The 19,067-nt window shown below is 48.7% G+C and overlaps 1 protein-coding gene across 6 annotated transcripts in view; it reads right to left on the reverse strand.

The window, feature by feature from the left end:
• EIF4G1 (eukaryotic translation initiation factor 4 gamma, 1) overlaps positions 1 to 19,067 on the reverse strand; it is a 134,814-nt gene that overhangs the window by 37,672 nt on the left and 78,075 nt on the right. For 5 of the 6 annotated variants that reach the window (XM_015427022.1, XM_015427045.1, XM_015427037.1 and 2 more), the window contains 3 exons: positions 17,493 to 17,581; positions 8,135 to 8,312; positions 5,013 to 5,146 (listed from right to left, as the gene is read on the reverse strand). In XM_015427022.1, the coding sequence (XP_015282508.1) occupies positions 5,013 to 5,146; positions 8,135 to 8,312; positions 17,493 to 17,581 (401 nt within the window). The remainder of the gene's footprint in view (positions 1 to 5,012; positions 5,147 to 8,134; positions 8,313 to 17,492; positions 17,582 to 19,067) is intronic. The other variant, XM_015427030.1, reaches the window with a different exon arrangement.

A 19,067-nucleotide genomic window follows, 5' to 3' on the forward strand; every position in this document is an offset into this window, starting at 1 on the left:
TGCCTCTTGGCCCGTGTCTCTTGCAAAAAGCGACACTTCGTATTGCTACTTAAACATTTCGCTTGGACCCGGCTTAAGAGCTTTCGAGCCAACTAGCGGCGATTGTAAAAATACAATAAATCTGTAAAAATCTATCACGACAACAATGAAGCAGGTTAAAAAGTACCGCCAGGCAGTGTTCCCTCTAAGCTGAGTTAGAGATGTGAAGGCCCGGAAAAAAACCGGAAAAATTCGGGGAAAAAACGGTTTTTTTCTGTTTTTTTCCTGAAGCCTTTTTTGCTTTTTTCTCCGAAAAATTGGAAAAATTGAGAAAAGAAAAAAAATTGATTATGGAACGTTTTATTTTAACATGATGAATAAAATATTTTAAGACAAGATGTTCAAATATTTTCCAAATCATTTCTAAAATATATATATATGGTATCAGATTGATCTAATTTCTGTGCACTGAGGACAAGCAAGTCCTAGGTTACAAACTGAACTCTCCAATGCAAGAACAAGATGCATTTCTTCCTTTAGGAGGTGCTATGGTCACGAGAAAAGAAAAAGGTTTCAGTTTTGTTTTTGCATGTGGGCGGGTATTCTGTTTGTAATAACTGTTTGGATACACTATATTTTTAATATGCTAGTTGTGATAATTTCATGCCAAGTAAAAATGTCCATAGTCATATCTTATGTTCCTAAAGTAACAGAATGACTTTCAATCTAGAAAAGACAAAAGTGCTAATGTAGCATTTTTTTCAATTTTTCCGAAAATTTCCGTTTCCCCCCGAAAAAAACTGGGAGCTTCAAAATTTCTGGAAATTTTACATCTCTAAGCTGAGTCAGTGTGAACTAGCTTGCAATTTTTTAGCCTCCGGCTCACACCTTTTTGTCTCAGCTCAGGAAGGATGGGCTCCAGAGCAAACTAACTGATGCGGTGGCCAGATGGCTCCCTCACAACTTTAATGCTGGTCGCTCACAAAATGGAATTTTTTCTCACAAGACCCCGCAGCTTAGAGGGCGCGCTGCTGCCGGGTCAAAGAGACTGAGGGCTGGACGCGGCGGTCAACTGCACTGACAGAACATCCCGTCAGGGGAACGGGACTCTCTCGACTCCCCCTTTCTCAAACAGCTCCCAGACCTCTCTTCCTTTCTTTTCAGCTTGTTATCCAAATGGGCTCGTTACCCAGTGTGCCGCCGCCCAACAAAGGACACAACCAGTGAGCTTCAATAAGCGGACAGAACTTTTATTGCAATAAAAGGCGACTCCAGGTAGCCAAGTCGCCAGAAGTCTGGAGCTGGTGTCTACGCATTCAGTTTTTATACACTGCTGTGGGCAATCCTCAGACATGCACAGATGTCTGGTATGACACAGGTTTTGGCTTTCGTGCAGGGCTCTTTTTGTAGCGGGAGCTCCTTTGCATATTAGGCCACACACCCCTAATGTAGCCAATCCTCCAAGAGCTTGCAGAGCTCTTCTTACAGGGGCTACTGTAAGCTCTTGGAGGATTGGCTACATCAGGGGTGTGTGGCCTAATATGCAGAGGAGTTCCTGCTACAGAAAGAGACCTGCTTTTGTGGAATATCACTGCCCAGCAGACGTACATTCAAACATATGAACAAATCTAGATTCCGGCGGCACCTTTAAGACCAACTAAGTTTTATTCAAGGTACGAGCTCTCGCGTGCAAGGCACACTTTGCACACGGAAGTTCATACCTTGAATAAACCTTGGTTGGTCTTAGAGATGCCGCTGGACTCTAAATCTGTTCTACTGCTTCAGACCAACACGGCTGACCACCTGGTTCAAACATATGGTTAATCCTCGTAAGTATTTAAGATTTTCTTGGTCCTATGAACTGGGGCTGTGCAGTCCCAGTTCTTCAAGAAGAGAAGAGATTGGATTTATGCCCCGCCCTTCACTACCCAAAGGAGTCTCAGAGAGGCTTACAAACTCCTTTCCCTTCCCCTCCCCACAACAGACATCTTGTGAGGTAGGTGGGGCTGAGAGCTCTTGACAGAAACTGCTCTTTTCCAAGGACAGCTCTTATCAGAACTACGGCTTGCCCAAGGTCATCCGGCAGCTGCAAGTGGAGGAGTGGGGAATCAAACCCGGTTCTCCCAGATTAGAGTCCGCGCATTTAACCACGACACCAAACTGGCTTCAAAACAGTCCCCCAGACTTTACTTTGCCTGTGACCCATTCGCCCAGTTCAGCCCTACATCCTCTTTTCCCTCGCCAGATGCTGGTGTTTCTTCGTGATGTCACTTCGCTCAAGCGGATATATTTTTAACTTCCTAGTAGATGGCTACTGTCTGGCTTTTCATAAAAGCTGCGTTCGACGGTTAACCTTGTTAACTTAAGATTCTACCTGTAATATAAGCACTGCTACCTTGTGGATCAAGTTTTGCACTGTGACAATCCGGGAAACACATTCTCTCTCTCTCTCTTTTTAAAATATGGGCACGTGTGTGTGTGTGTGCACACCTGGAAGTCATGGCAACCTCTGGTAACTGACCCCTACTGGGGGTCTGGAGGATATTTAGAGAGGTGGCTGAATAAAAAGCCTGCCTTCCCGCCTCTGGTATTCCTTGGAGGTCTCCCATCCAAGTGTTTGCCAGGGTCGGCCCTGCTTAGCCGCCGAGATCTGACGCGATCGGGCTTACCTGGGCTATCCAGGTCAGGGCGGGAACACTCTCTCTTCATCACAGAGTGTTCTTTTCCTTTTCTCATATTTAAATATATTTCACTGCATAGTTAAAATTTCCAACCCCCCCCCCAACCCCCCCCTATCCATTTCGCCAATGGGCTTCGTCAGGGGAACCTGTTCATCTTGCAGTAACTCCTCAAAAGGAAGAAGAAGAAGAAGAAGAGATTGGATTTATACCCCGCCCTTCACTCGGAGTCTCAGAGCGGCTTACAAAAACTCCTTTCCCTTCCCCTCCCCACAACAGACACCCTGTGAGGTGGGTGGGGCTGAGGGAGCTCTTGACAGAAACTGCCCTTTTTCAAGGACAGCTGTGCCAGAGCTTGTGACTGACCCAAGGTCACATCAGCAGCTCCAAGTGGAGCAGTGGGGAATCAAACCCGGTTCTCCCAGATTAGAGTCCGCGCACTTGACCACTACACCAAGATCAGTAGCAAGTTGACACTGCAAGAAACTTTACTACATTCCGGTGCCGACTTGAGGCACTCTCTTTCCCGGGAACGGCATGAGGGGCGTGTCAGAGGTCTGAAGGGAAGGGGGGGGGAATCAGCAACCCCTCCCCCAACTGAAATCTCGTGCCGGATCTAACCTCAAGCATTTAAAACCTTGTAATTATTAAGATCTTCCTGACCTGACCCACAAAAGACAAGGGAGGCGCGAGGCAAGAGCCTTCGCAGAGGGTATTCCACAGTGCCAGGCGTCACTTCCCGGGGCTACCGCTTGCCTACTTTCTGAAGGGCAGGGCTAGACGGAGCGTGACCTCTGCAGCGAAGACCCTAAACAGACGGCCAGCTCCCTTCTTCTCCCTTTGGGATTTATGCTAGGCCTATCCACATCTTACAGCGAAAGCACATACAACCCACGTACAATGTACGTCTGACTGTTCTTTATACACGTACTGATGAATTCACACGTTACCTTCAAAACGCATACAGCTGAAAGGGTGATCGAAACCCCACATCAATCCAGGTTTCACTCGTGTTCTTTCTTATTAATAAGAATCCTTAATTAATAAGGTTCTTTCTTATTAAGAAGTATGTGCATGTACACAGATTCAAGTGGGTAGCCGTGTTGGTCTCAAGCTACAGGACAAAGTTGGAGTCCAGTGGTACTTTTAAGGCCAACGAAGTTTAATTCTCGGAATAAGCTTTTGTATGCATGCACACTTCTTCAGATGTCTTCAGGTCCAGCCAGGGGCAACTTTAAGACCAACAAATTTTAATTCTGGGTATAAGCTTTTGTGTGCATGCGCACTTCTTCAAATACACTGAATGAATCTGAATGCACTTCACTGTATCTGAAGAAGTGTGCAGGCACACAAACGCTTCTACCCAGACTTGAACTTTGTTGGTCTTAAAGGTGCCATTGGACCCAAACTCTGTTCTGTGTGCATGTACGTGCACGTTGGTTAATCATTTGCTGCAATGTGTGAACGTGGCTCGTGTACCTGTACGTATACACACAGAACACTCGCAGATCGTGTCTACAATTCATCCTTAGGTCCTGACCAAGGCTCCCTCTAAGCTGTGGAGCCTGGTGAGCAAAAATCCTACTTTGTGAGCCACTGGCATTAAAGCCGGGAATGAGAGATTTGGCTGCCTCATCGATTCGTTCGCTCTGGAGCCATCTTTCCTGAGCTGAGACAAAAATGTGTGACCCGTGTCATCTTTAAAATCAACGATAACAGAGAGAAGATTGATTCCATTTTTAAAGCCAAGGAATTCTTGAGACGCCAGCTGGGAACGGGGGAAGACTCTAAGGAGGAAGAAACCAAGTCAAGTGACTCAGCAACCTCTGGATCGGACGAGGACTCTGCAGCTGAAGCGGCTATGGGTGCGACGAAAACTGTGTATGACTTTAGAGACAGAAAGCCAAAGGGCAGAAGGACTCTGAAATTTGCTCTTTGAAGAAATGAAGACGCTCAGAAGGTCTTCTCAAGATAACTAATTTACTAACATAGAAGCAGTGCAAAGCAAGAACTCTGCAAGCATACTGCCTTATGAACAAATGTAATACTAACATTTAGTTTAACTGGGTTATGATCTCTCACGCTTGGGTTTTTAGTTAGTGTGGGTATCTTTCCTTTATCCATAGATGTAGTCCCTTCCCCCCTTTTTTTCCTTTGTAGTTTTGTAGTCTATTGAAAAACAATAAAAATACCCCTTCGGGGGTTAAAAAAAAAAGTGAGACCCGGAGGCTAAAAAACAGTGAGCTGGCTCACACTAGCTCAGTTTAGAGGGAACACTGGGGGTCCTGACATTCCAGGGGAGGGGAGACGAGAGAGGTTCTTAACAAGCGCAGCTCCCGGCCATGGAACACTGACCTTCTCTAGCACCACGTCGCTGATATGGGGCAAGCCCTCGGGTTTCTGCATGCTGGCAAAGATGAACTGGAAGCCCAGCAGGAACTCCCGGTCGTAACTCTTCTTCTCTTCTGGATTCAGGGGCTTCCATTGCTCTGTGAAAGGGAGGAAGATGGAGAACACCCAAATGAAGGTACGGCCCTTATTGTCGCAGTGCACGTTAAGAGGAGACAGCTAGGAAGGCCCGAGACTGGGGTGGAGGGGGCAGCTTCGCTAACCGGACAGGCAAACAGCACGTGCCTGCTCATAAGCATAGTCTCCTCCAGAGTACCTGGATGACCCTCACTTTGATGGCATCATTCTAGTGCCCTGGCCCCACTGCTGGACCTCCTGATGGCGCCTGGTGTTTTGGGCCACTGTGTGACAGAGTGTTGGACTGGATGGGCCTTTGGCCTGATCCAACATTGGCTTCTCCTATGTTCTTATGATAAGCATATGGAGCAGAGGTCCATCAGTGGCTATTAGCTACAAGGTATAGATAGGAATTCTCGGTCTGGGGCAAGTGATGCTCTGTCATCTTGGTGTTTGGGCATGGGCAACAGTGGAAGGGCTTCTAGTGTCCTGGTCCCACTGCTGGACCTCCTGAGGGTACCTGGTATTTTTGGCCACTGTGTGACAGAGTGTTGGGCTGGATGGGCCATTGGCCTGATCCTACATTGGCTTCTTGTATATTCTTAGGTTCTTAAATCTCCTGGATTTGACTTCTCCCTCCAACCCTGCCTTCCACATTGGACGTACACTGCTAGATATCGGCTCGATTTGGCACCCGGCATGCCTCGTGAACTTGTCACGGTAGCTGTCCTTGCTATGTAAGAGCTATCACAGTTCTCCTGGCTCCACAACACTTACCCCCTTACGCAACTACTTCGAGCCAATTACATTAATGTAGGGCTCTTAAATAAGACGCACGGGCAAAAATCACCTCTTTAGGCCTGTAGTGGCCACCAATGGTCCCTCTAAGCTGTGAAGTCTTGTGAGCAAGAATTCTACTTGGGAGCTACTGGCGTTAAAGTTGTGAGCCAGCGATTTGGCTACCGCATAAATTAGTTTGCTCTGGATCCATCCTTCCTGAGCTGTGACCAGCGTTCCCTCTAAGTTGAGTGAGTGTGAGCCAGCTCACAGTCTTTTAGCTTCCAGCTCCCACATTTTTGTCTCAGCTCAGGAAGACTGGCTCCAGAGCAAAGTAATTGATGCAGTAGCCAAATCGCTTGCTCACAACTTTAATGCCAGTGGCTCACAAAGTAGAATTTTTGCTCACAAGACTCCACAGCTTAGAAGGAGCATTGGCTGTGACAAAAATGTGTGAGCTGGAGGCTAAAAAAAACTGTGAGCCAGCTCACACTAACTCAGCTTAGAGGAGACACTGGTCCTGACAGGATGTGGGTCCCCTCACCGCTAAGGGCCTTAAAGGTCAAGACCAGCACCCTGAACATGATTCGGTGCTCCAGTAATGGGCCCGGTCCATCCTCCAGGAGTTACTAATGAGCCTCTGGGCCAACTGAGCTCTTATCTTCAAGGCCAGAGATGGAAGTTGGGTGATTAGCTTCCCATGAGAACCTACAGTCTGTGTGATGGGAGGGGGAGAACCTGAGGCGATGAGGTGAGCCTCTAGAGGCTTCTCCTGAAAATGTGTCCTGATTGGATGTCATCCTCACCTGATGTTGCCGGGCCCAAAAACTATAACTGAGCTAAGGCACTGAAGAAGAGTGACTCGCTTGAACTGCAACTGCCAGCAACGGAGAGAACGCCTGAGCTTTGGCTTTTGACTCTAGAATTTAAAGCCTGTGCCCTCCAACGCAAGATCTAACAAGTGTTAGTTAGGATAGTTTTATTTGCTTTCTTGCTGCATGATTGCAGAGATCAGGGCTATTTTTGGGCAGGAACGCACAGGAACGGAGTTCCGGCTGGTTCCCGAGTTGGCCACGCCCAGCAGGTACTCATTAGCATAATAGGCCACACCCAACAGCAGGAACTCATAGGGATTGGCTACATTAGGGGTGTGTGGCCTAACATGCAAAGGGGTTCCTGCTACAAAAAAAGCCCTGGGTTTTGACAACAAACAAGGTAAACAGAATAAGAAGCAAAAGGTGGGTGTGGCTGGATGACCACACTTCTGGTAACATGGGGGTGCGGCCTAATGAGCTAATGAGCTGTGCCGTCAGGGGTGTGGCCTAATATGCTAATGAGTTTCTGCTGTTGGGTGTGGTCGATTATGCTAATGAGTTCCTGTTAGGCTTTTTCTACAAAAAGAGCCCTGTGCAGAGTATTGTGTTCATCGAAGGACAGAGTTGGAAGGGACCTCCGGGGTCATTTCATCCAAACCCCTAAACAATGCGGGAAAGTCAAAAACATCCCCCAGTGACCCGTTCCATGCCCAGAAGATGATTAAAAAAAGGGGTGTGTGTGAAAAAACCCTTCCAGGATCTCTGGGCAAACTAGCCTGGAGAAAACAGCTTCCTGGCCCCAAAGTGGTGATCGGCATTTCCCTGGGCGTGTAAGGAAGGGGCCACGAGAACTAAGCACTGAGGCAACCCCCCCTGCCCTCCCTCCTCGTGATCTGCCTCAGTTCGCAGAATCAGCATTGCTGTCCGATGGCTATCGAGCCTCTGCCTGAAAACCTCCACAAAGGAGGAGAGCCCACCACCTCCCGAGGAAGCCTGTTCCGCTGAGGAACCGCTCGCGAACTGTCAGGAAGTTCTTCCCAAATGCCCGATTTAATTTCAACCCGTTGGTTCCGGTCCGACCGTCTGGCTATAGAGAACGCTGGCGATAGAGTAAACTTTTATACTGATAGAAATTGATATAAACCTTATGAATCTTTTTTTTTTAAATTCAGCAACCGTCTGGTTACTTGCATACAACTGGCCCCGGGGACCCGCAGGGGTTCAGTCTGGGACCCCTCGACACCTTGCAACGACAGCCATTGGGGTAAACCAGCCTGCTCAGATCCTCAGCTCCATCACAGCGGCTCAGTGGCCCAGACACGATGGCTCAAAGCGGATGTCATCACAGAAGGCTCCCGAGGATGGCTGCCGCAAAGCGTGACACCTGCCACACACACCCCGCCCCCCCGGCAGACTCACCTTCCTTGTAGCGGTACTTCTGATCTGCCTGCTTGACCTTCTCGGGGTCCAGCTTGTCCTCCTTCTCTTCCCACGTCTCTTCTGCCTCCTCCTGGGAGCGGACTGGGGCGGGCTCCTCGGGCTCCGGGGCTGGCGCGGGGGGTGGGTTGTTCTCGGCCTCAGAGCTGCCTTCGTCGGCCTGGGAGGGCGAGCAGAGAAGAAGACATCATCAAGAAGGAGAAGGAGATTGGATTTATGCCCCGCCCTTCACTCAAGAGTCTCAGAGCGGCTTTATTTATTTATTTGTTGGTTGGTTGGTTTATTTTTCATATTTGTGTCCCACCCATCCCGTGAGCGGGCTCAGGGCGGGTCACATTATCTCAAATAATACAATAAGGTTTAAAACACAAAACATTTACATTCCAAACATTTAAAAGCAGTAGTTATAGCTGCTGGTGCAAATTCTGGCCCATTAATACCGCCTGGTATGGCTGGTTGCTGGCAGCTGGGTGGGCCAGGAAGAAGGAGGAGGAGAAGAAGGAGAAGGAGAAGAAGAAGAGGAGGAAGAGGAAAAAGAAGAAGAGGAAGAGGAGAGATTGGATTTATACCCCACCCTTCACTACCCAAAGGAGTCTCAGAGCGGCTTACAGACTCCTTCCCCTTCCCCTCCCCTGCCCACAACAGACACCCTGTGAGGTAAGTGGGGCTCAGAGAGCTCTTGACAGAAACTGCTCTTTTTCAAGGGCAGCTCTTGTGAGAACTACGGCTTGCCCAAGGTCATCCAGCCAGGTTCAAGTGGAGGAATGAGGAATCAAACCCGGTTCTCCCAGATTAGAGTCCGCGCACTTAACCACTACACCAAACTCGTAGGAGACAGCAACCTCTGGGAGGCCATAGGTGGACGCCCGCTGCCTCAACCAAAAGCCTGGTGGACGAGCTCCATCTTTCAGGCCCCGCAGAACGGAGTAAGATCCCGCAGGGCCCTGATCTCGATGGGGAGCATGTTCTACCAGGTGTGGGCCAGGGCAGAAAAGGCCCTGGCCCTGGTTGAGGCTAAACAGACGTCTTTTGGGCCAGGGACCACTAGGAGATGTCGATGACTAGAGCATAAAGCTCTTTGAGGCGTATACGGGAAGAGGCCTCAAAGAGGCTTACAAACTCCTTTCCCTTCCCCTCCCCACAACAGACACCATAGAGGGTAGGTGGGGCTGAGAGAGCTCTTTCAAGAACAGCTCTGACAGAACTGTGGCTTGCCCAAGATCGTCCAGCAGCTGCAAGTGGACGGGTGGCTAATCAAACCTGGTTCTCCCAGATTAGGGCCCGCGCGCTTAACCACTACATCAAACTGACGGTCAACACCAAACTGGCTCTCCAGTGTATGCTTCGATGGTGAAGCATGTCACGTTTGAACTCCAAGGACACACTCTGGATTGGAAGCTCAAGTGCAAAACCTTCTCCCCTCCTGATGGCCACAGGATGCCACTGATTCGTTGCTTAAGTCAGAGGTGCGTCTGTACCTCTGAACGCCAAAAGGATCCAAGGGCCTGGGCATCCCTCAAAGGATCATGGGACTTTTAGTACTTCTTTATACAATGAGTGATGGGAATGTGCGATTTGTTGCCAGAGAATGCAGTGACGGCCACGGGCGTAGATGGCTTTAAAAGGGGATTGGAGGCTCTATCGGTGGCTGCTAGTCATGGTGTCTAAAAGGAACCTCCATGATCAGTGGCAGTCAACCTCTGAATACCAGTGCTGGGAGGCAACAACAGGGGAAGGACTCGGCCTCTATAGGCTGCTGTTGGGCCTCCAGAGGAACTGGTTGGTCACTGTGTGAGACAGGATGCTGGGCTAGATGGACCACTGGTCTGATCCAGCAGGGCTCCTCTGATGTTCTTATGAAGGTCTCAGCCTCTCTGCCCTGCTGTTGGCTGTCCAGAGGAACTGGTTGGCCACAGTGTGAGACAAGATGCTGGACTAGGACTGTTGGTCTGATGCAGTAGGGCTCTTCTGATATTCCTACGGAGGTCTCGGCCTCTGTGCCCTGTTGTTGGCCCTCCAGAGGAGCTGGCTGGCCACTCTGTGAGACAGGATGCTGGACTAGAGGGACCACTGATCTGATCCAGCAGGGCTCTTCTGATGTTCTTAGGAAGGCCTCGGCCTCTGTGCCCTGTTCCCCCAAGCACCAAGATGACAGAGCATCACTTGCCCCAGAGTCCCTATCTATACCTTGTGGCTAATAGCCACTGATGGACCTCTGCTCCATATGCTTATCTAATTCCCTTTTGAAGCCGTCCATGCTTGTAGCTGCCACCACTTCCTGTGGCAGTGAATTCCAAGTGTTAATCACTCTTTGGGTGAAGAAGTACTTCCTTTTATCCGTTCTAACCCGACCGCTCAGCAATTTCATGGAGTGCCCACGGGTTCTTGTATTGTGAGAAAGGGAGAAAAGTACCTCTTTCTCTACCTGCTCTTTCCCATGCATAATCTTATAAACCTCAATCATGTCACCCCTCAGTCGTCGTTTCTCCAAGCTAAAGAGCCCTAAGCGCCTTAACCGTTCCTCATAGGGAAAGTGTTCCAACCCTTTTATCATTCGAGTTGCTCTTTTCTGCACTTTTTCCAAAGCTATAATATCCTTTTTAAGGTGTGGTGACCAGAATTGCACACAGTATTCCAGATGAGGTCGCACCATTGATTTATATAGCGGCATTATGATATTGGCTGATCTGTTTACAATACCCTTCCTAATAATCCCCAGCATAGCATTGGCCTTCTTTATTGCAGTCACACACTGTCTCGACATTTTCAGTGAGTTATCTACTACAACTCCAAGATCTCTCTCTTGATCTGTCTCTGCCAGTTCAGACCCCATCAACGTGTATTTATAGTTAGGATTTTTGGCTCCAATGTGCATCACCTTGCACTTGGCCACATTGAACCCCATTTGCCATGTTGACGCCCACTCGCCCAACTTTGACAGATCCCTTTGGAGTGCCTCACAATCCTCACTGGTTTTCACCACCCTGAACAACTTCGTATCATCCGCAAATTTAGCCACTTCACTGCTTACTCCCAACTCCAAATCATTAATGAACAAGTTAAAAAGCAGTGGACCAAGTACTGATCCCTGTGGTACCCCACTGCTTACACCCCTCCACTGGGAGAACTGCCCATTTATACTCACTCTCTGTTTTCTATTAATTAGCCAGTTTTTGATCCATAAAAGGACTTGTCCTTTTATCCCATGATTTTTGAGCTTGCTTAGGAGCCTTTGATGAGGAACTTTATCAAAAGCTTTCTGGAAGTCAAGGTAAACAATATCTATTGGATCCCCCTTGTCCACATGTTTGTTCACCCCCTCAAAGAACATTAACAGGTTAGTGAGACAAGATCTTCCCTTACAGAACCCATGTTGAGTCTGCCTCAATAGGTTTTGTTCATCTATGTGCCTACTAATTCTTTCCTTAATAATGGTTTCCACCAATTTACCCGGTATCGACGTCAGACTGACAGGCCTGTAATTTCCCGGATCTCCTCTGGAACCCTTTTTAAAGATGGGAGTGACATTAGCTACCTTCCAGTCCTCAGGAATGGAGGCTGATTTTAAGGAGAGATTACATATTTTTGTCAGGAGATCCACAAGTTCACAATTGAGTTCTTTCAGAACTCTTGGATGTATGCCATCTGGGCCTGGTGATTTATCAGTTTTTAAGTTGTTTATCAGTTTTAGGACCTCCTCTCTCGTCACCTCAATCTGACTCAGGTCTTTCAACACCCCTCCCGAACTCAGCGGCTCTGGAGTGGGCAAGCACCTCTCATCTTCCACAGTGAAGACGGAGGCAAAAAATGCATTTAGCTTCTCAGCCATTTCCCTATCATCCTTCAGTACTCCTTTTACCCCTTGGTCATCCAAGGGCCCCACTGCCTCCCTGGCTGGTTTCCTGTTTCTAATGTATTTGAAGAAAGTTTTATTGTTGGTCTTTACATTTTTTGCTATATGCTCCTCATATTCCCTTTTTGCATGCCTGACCACAGACTTGCATTTTATTTGCCATAGCCTGTGTTCTGTTTTATCAGCCTCACTGTGACTAGCTTTCCACCGCTTAAAGGAATCCTTTTTACCTTTTACAGCTTCCATTACTTTGTTTGTTAACCATGTAGGCTTTTTCTTATACCTGTTTGTGCCTTTCCTAACCTGCGGAATATATTTTATTTGAGCTTCTAGAATTGTAGTTTTAAACAGTTTCCAAGCTTCCCCAATGGTTTTGACCCTTTCTACTTTTCCCTTCAGTTTCCTCCCCACATGTCCCCTCATATCAGAAAAATTACCCCTTTTAAAGTTAAAAGTGGTTGTGTGAGTCTTTTTGGCCAATTCCCTATTTGTACAAATGTTGAACTCAACAACATTATGATCACTGTTCCCAAGCGGTGCAATCACTTTTACATCTCTCACCAGGTCTTGAGTGTTACTTAGGACCAAATCAAGGATCGCCTCTCCCCTGGTAGGTTCCATGACCATCTGCTCCATAGCACAGTCATTTAGAGTGTCTAGAAACTCAATCTCTTTCTCTCGACTAGAACACATATTGACCCAATCAATGTGTGGGTAGTTAAAATCACCTATTACGACACAGTGTTTTTGTCTAGCTGCTATCTTTAATTCATTCATCATTTTATAATCCTCCTCTATCTTTTGATCCGGTGGGCGATAACAAACTCCCAGTGTTAAGTTTCCTTTTGGCCCCCCTATTTCAACCCACAGAACTTCAAGAAGCGAATCCAATTCTCTTAGCCTCTCGATCTTTCTGGACTTTATACCCTCTCTGACATACAGAGCCACCCCACCTCCAACCCTTCCCCCCCTATCCTTCCGATATAATATATAACCGGGAATCACCGTATCCCACTGATTTTCCTCATCCCACCAAGTTTCTGAAATACCCACAATGTCTATTTTTCCCTCTGACACCAAGCACTCCAACTCCCCGATTTTACCTCGGACACTTCGAGCATTTGTATAGAAACAGCTGTAATTTCCCATACTGGTTAAGCCTGCCACCTTCCTCTTGCAATCTCGAGACCTTGTCAGGCAGTCCATGTCACTAGCCATGGTCTCAGTGGACAATTTCAATCCACCTCCCTGTAGAAAAGCAACAGGTACCCCCTCATCTCTCTGAGATGAGCCAACCCGAACCAGAGACTTTTCATCTCCTGTCGGCTTTCCCCCAATATTCAGTTTAAAAGCTGCTCTGCCACCTTTTTGATTTTAAGCGCCAGCAGCCTGGTTCCTTCTCGGGACAAGTGGAGACCGTCTCGCCTGTACAGCTCCCTCTTGTTCCAAAAAGAATCCCAGTGCCTAACAAACCTGAACCCTTCCCCTCTACACCATCGTCTCATCCACGCATTGAGACTCCTGATCTGTGCCTGTCTCTCCGGCCCTGCGCGTGGAACAGGTAGCACTTCTGAGAAGGCTACCTTGGAGGTCCTGGCCTTGAGTTTCCTGCCCAGCAGCCTAAATTTCTCCTCCAGGACCTCACGACTGCATTTCCCCACATCGTTGGTGCCGACATGCACCACGACCACTGGCTCCTCCCCAGCACTATCTACCAGCCTATCTAAAACACGCGTAATGTCCGCTACCTTCGCACCAGGCAGGCAAGTCACCATACGGTCAGTACGCGGGTTCGCCACCCAGCTGTCTACCTGCCTAAGGATCGAATCACCCACTACCAAGAGCCCCCCTCCCACCCTGCCCAGGGATGGTTCCTTGGTGCAAAAGGATAACCGCTCACCAGCTGGGGAAGAGGTCCCTTCTGAGGGCACATTCCCCTTATCCTCAGCACGGTGCCCTGTTTCCCCTAGACCCTCATGCTCCCTGACAGCAGCGGGGCTGCCAGATCCAGAGTGGGACGTAGCTAACAAGTCCCCGAGAGTCTTTTCTGTGCGCCTAGCTGACTGTCTCTGCTTCTCCAGGTCAGCCACCTTGGCCTCAAGGGAGCACACACGTTCCCTGAGAACCAGGAGCTCCTTGCACCGAGCACACACCCAAGACTTCTGCCCAGTGGGCAGATAGTCATACATGTGACACTCTGTGCAAAACACTGGATAGCCCCCAACCCCCTGCTGGCATTCTGGCTTCATAATTCTTTTAAAATAAGTAAATGTAATCCCCCTTTTAAATCCCTTTGTATTTATGTGTTTTTTTCTTGTCAAAGTCAAATTACTTTATGGGGAAAACAAGGAGCCTAGGGTTTTCACTTTCTGCCTCTTCTTGGGCGTCTCACAGAGCCCCTAGTCCAAGAGTCCCTGGGCTAAGAGCCACGGGCAAAGCGCCCTTTAGCTCGCCCTTCGGCTCGTGCCAGAGGCTCGTGCCTCTGTCAAGGAGCTTTCTTAAATACTCACCCCTCTGTCTCCTGCTCCTGCTCCTGCTCAGAGCTCAGCTGGGTCTCCTCTGCCTCTGGCCAGGTGTTGTTGGCCCTCCAGAGGAGCTGGCTGGCCACTCTGTGAGACAGGATGGTCGACTAGAGGGACCACTGATCTGATCCAGCAGGGCTCTTCTGACGTTCTTAGGAAGGCCTCGGCCTCTGTGCCCTGTTGCTGGCCCTCCAGAGGAACTGGTTGGCCACGGTGTGCGGCAGGATGCTGGACTATTGGTCTGATCCATCTTATGTTCTCACTCTGACACTGGAGACAAGTTCTATGCAGAATCCACCAAGACCTCTTTACTGTTTGCAAATGTGACCACCTGCCCGCCCCAGGCCCCAGCTAGAAGTCCAAGTGAATCTTTTCCTTTTAAAGGTCACCAGACGTCTCCCACATGAGATTGTTCATCAGCTCAGAGTAATATTAGACAGATTTTTCCTCGGGGGGGCGGGGGGGGAACAGATGAACGCATCATGCTGCTTCTATTGACTCAGACGATTGGTTTATCAAGGTCAGTGTTGTTTACTCTGACTCAGCTCTTTCACGTCACCAGCTATCTTTCAGCTGGAGATTGAACCTGGGACCTTCTGCGTGCAAAGGAGGTGCTTGACCACTGAGCTATGGGCCCACCCCTTGGCTACTGCCCTATGCAACCTGACTGTCAAACACTCTCCCTAGATCTGACGGCTTCTGCTGCTACTCTGAAAGGCTGAATTATAATTGTTCTGCTTAATTGTTCTGCTTGTTATTAATGCTTTATTATTTATGATTCTGAAAGCCCTCAAGTTTCAAGGGAGGGATAGGCTATAATCTTGAAAAAACCAACATCCTGTTCCTTGCAGAATTATAAGTTACCGGAGGGGAAACAATAACAAAAATTAAAGTTGCTTAAAGCGTGCAGAGCGAGTGTGGCGTTGCAGGAGGCCGTGGCACAAAGAAAGGTGATCACAGCCTGTGCTGCCTGGTGGTTATCAGTGTTCCCTCTAAGATGAGTTAGTGTAAGCTAGCTCACCGTTTTTTAGCCTCCGGCTCACACATTTTTTGTCTTAGCTCAGGAAGGAGGGCTCCAGAGCAAACTAATTCATGCAGTAGCCAAATTGTTCGCTCACAACTTTAATGCCGGTAGCTCACAAAGTAGGATTTTTGCTCACAAGACTCTACAGCTTAGAGGGAGCATTGCACATGATGCCATGAAACTGCCTTATCTTAATCAGACCATCACCCCACCATGGTTAGTATTGACTGCTCTGACTGGCAGAAGTTCTCCAGGGTCTCAGGCAGAAGTCTTTCACATCACCTACTGCCAGGCCCATTTAAACTGGAGATGCCGGGGATTGAACCTGGGACCTTCTGCATGCCAAGCAGAGGCTCTTCCACTGAGCCACAGCCCCTCTTGACAGCTCTCCGGGGTCTTAGGTGGAGGTCTTTCCCATCACCTCCTGACTGGCCCTTTTAACTGGAGATGCCGTGGATTGAACCTGTGACCTCCTGCATGCCAGGCAGAGGCTCTGCCACTGAGCCACAGCCTCTCTTTACACCTCTCCAAGGTCTCAGGCAGAGGTCTTTCCCATTACCTCCTACCTGATCTTTTTTTTTAACTGGAGATGCTGGGGATTGAACCTGGGGCCTTCTGCATGCCAAGCAGTCGCTCTGCCACTGAGCCACAGCCCCTCACCCAAACATGAAGCTGAATCAAACTCTTGGTCTAGCAAGGTCAGTGTTGTCTACTCAGACTGGCAGCCGCTCTCCAGGGTCTCAGGCAGAGGTCTCGCACGTCACCTACTGCCTGCTCCTTTTAACTGGCAATGCCAGGGATTGAACTGGGGACCGTGGGCAAGCCAAGCAGAGGCTCTACCATGAGGCCACCCCCATCCCCAAGCCAGAAGCCGGGAAATGCAGGTTCAAATCCCTACCCCGTCATGGAAGCTTACTGGGTGACTATGGGTCAGTCACATGCTCTTGGCCTCACCCACCTCACAGGGCTGTCTCAAGAACAAGATGGAGGCGGGCAGAACAATGTAAGCCGCTTTAGAAGAAAGAGAAGAGGAGACTGGATGTATACCCCGCCCTTCACTACCCAAAGGAGTCTTAGAGCGGCTGACAAACTCCTTCCCCTTCCTCTCCCCACAACAAATACCCTGTGAGGTAGGTGGGGCTGAGAGAGCTCTTTCCAGGACTGCTTCTGAGAGAACAAGTTTGAGAGAACTTGTGACCAATGTTCCCTCTAAGCTGTGAAGTCCTGTGAGCAAAAATTCTACTTTGTGAGCTACTGGCAATAAAGTCGTGAGCAAGTAATTTGGCTGCTGCATAAATTAGTTTGCTCTGGAGCCATCCTTCTTGAGCTAAGATAAAAATGTGCGAGCTGGAGGCTAAAAAACAGTGAGCTAGCTCACACTAACTCAGCTTAGAGGGAACAGTGCTTGTGACCGACCCCCAGTCACACCAACAGCTGCATGTGGAGGAATGGGGAATCCAACCTGGTTCTCCAGATTAGAGTCCATGCTCCTAACCACTACACCAAACTGGCTGTTAAGGTCCCCAATGAGGAAAAGGCAGGGTATAAATGAAGAAGAAGATGATATTGGATTTATACCCTGCCCTTCACTACCCAAAGGAGTCTCAGAGCAGCTGACAATCTCCTTTCCCTTCACATCCCCAAAACAGACACCCTGTGAGGTAGGTGGGGCTGAGAGAGCTCTTTCCAGAGCTGTCCTTAAGAGAACAGCTCTGACAGAACTCTGGCTTGCCCAAGATCATCCAGCAGCTGCGAGGGGAGGAGTGGGGAATCAAACCCGGTTCTCCCAGATTAGAGTCCAGGCACTTAACCACAACACCAAACTGGCTAGGATTAGGGTTAGATGCGTGAGGTAAATGCACGAATAAACGCCCTTCCGCAAAGCCTGCCGAAGGATCAAGGGCTCTGGTTTCCAGAAGCAGATCAGAAGCGGGACCCCACCTCTTTGAATGCATCCAGCAGGTCTCCCAGGTTGTCTTTCTTGTTCAGGTCCTTCATCTTCCGCTTCTTCTTTTGCACGGACACCGCTACTGGACAGCCCCCCCGAAAAAGGACAGAAAGGCGAAGAGTTAGTCTAACCAGAGTAAACCGCTTTTATGCGGGCCGTTCACTGGTTTGCTCTAGAGAATGTTGGGAGTTAACGGGGGACTCGCTCCAGAGCCTTCAAAAACATACAGGACTCGGGATCCCATGATCCTTTGCTCTTCCCCACCACCGTAGGGCAGCCAATGGGGGGGGGGAGAGTGATGTGACCATGGCCCGACTGTAGTCAAGAGACAAATAGAAAACAACGATGCCGTGGGAAACTGATTTTATCCCAAGATAATCATAACCCCTACACATTTCGCATTGTGCTTCCTCAGAGGGATCTATGGTTAAAAGGGGTTTATTCAGTCTACAGGAATCATTTTTGAAAGTCATAGCTCTGGAAGGACTTGCGTTCCACATGCCGGCAATAACTGTTACAACATTATTCTAAGCACCTAGCAGTGTTTTTGATGGCTTTTGGTCATTTTTTTTTTGGCGCATGCTCAGGAGTTTAAAACATCTTTTTAAACATATGTGTTTATTTATTACTTTGATTTTTTTACCTCGCCCTCCCCGCTGAGGGAGGCTCAGGGCGGCTTCCATAAGAACCAATAAAACAATATAAAACTTGATAGTCAAGGTAAAGGCTCAAAAGCCAGTCGAATCCGACTCTAGGCTCATCTCCGTTTCAAAGCCGAAGAGCCAGCGCTGTCCGAAGACGTTTCCGTGGTCATGTGGCCGGCACGACTAAACACCAAGGCGCACGGAACGCTGTTCCCTTCCCACCAAAGTGGTCCCTATTTATCTCCTTGCAATTTCTTGCTTTCGAACTGCTGGGTTGGCAGGAGCTGGGGCCAGAGATGGGAGCTCACTCCGTCGTGCGGCAACTCGGGTCTCGAACATCAGGGTCGCAAAATTCCTTGGCCCTCCCAGGTCCTAAGGACGCCAGGCTGGTATCAACCAGGACCAGGGCGTTTTCTGTGGCCGCTCCAACCTATTGGAATGAGCTCTCAGGTGAGATCAGGGCCCTGCGGGACCTTGTACAGTTCCGCAGGGCTGTGAAAACGGAGCTCTTCCAGGAGGCATTTAGATAAGGAGCTGTACCTTGTTAGCTGTGTCCTGTTCCTGTGCCTATTTTACTGCTGGCCTAGAATGGTTGCACCGTTGAACGTGTGTTCCTAAATGCACTTTATTATACCTGCAACGCCATCGATATATGAATGGTTTTAAAATGTTTTATTATGTATTTGGCTCAAGTGGTTAAGACGCTGAACTGTAGGCTGTGATGTTTGTATTATTGCTATCACGTGTTTCTAACAAATAATTTGATTAAATAAAACGATTAAGGGGAATGGAACGCCTTCCCTATGAAGGAAGTTTAAAGAGGTCAGGGCTCTTTACCGAGAAGGAACGATGATTGAGAGGTGACAGCCAGGATAGGACTACGAAATGATGTCTGGAATAGAGAAGGCAGAGAAGGAAGCCCTT

This window comes from Gekko japonicus, unplaced genomic scaffold (assembly GCF_001447785.1).
Source record: "Gekko japonicus isolate JY-2015 unplaced genomic scaffold, Gekko_japonicus_V1.1 scaffold238, whole genome shotgun sequence".
NCBI lineage: Eukaryota > Metazoa > Chordata > Lepidosauria > Squamata > Gekkonidae > Gekko > Gekko japonicus.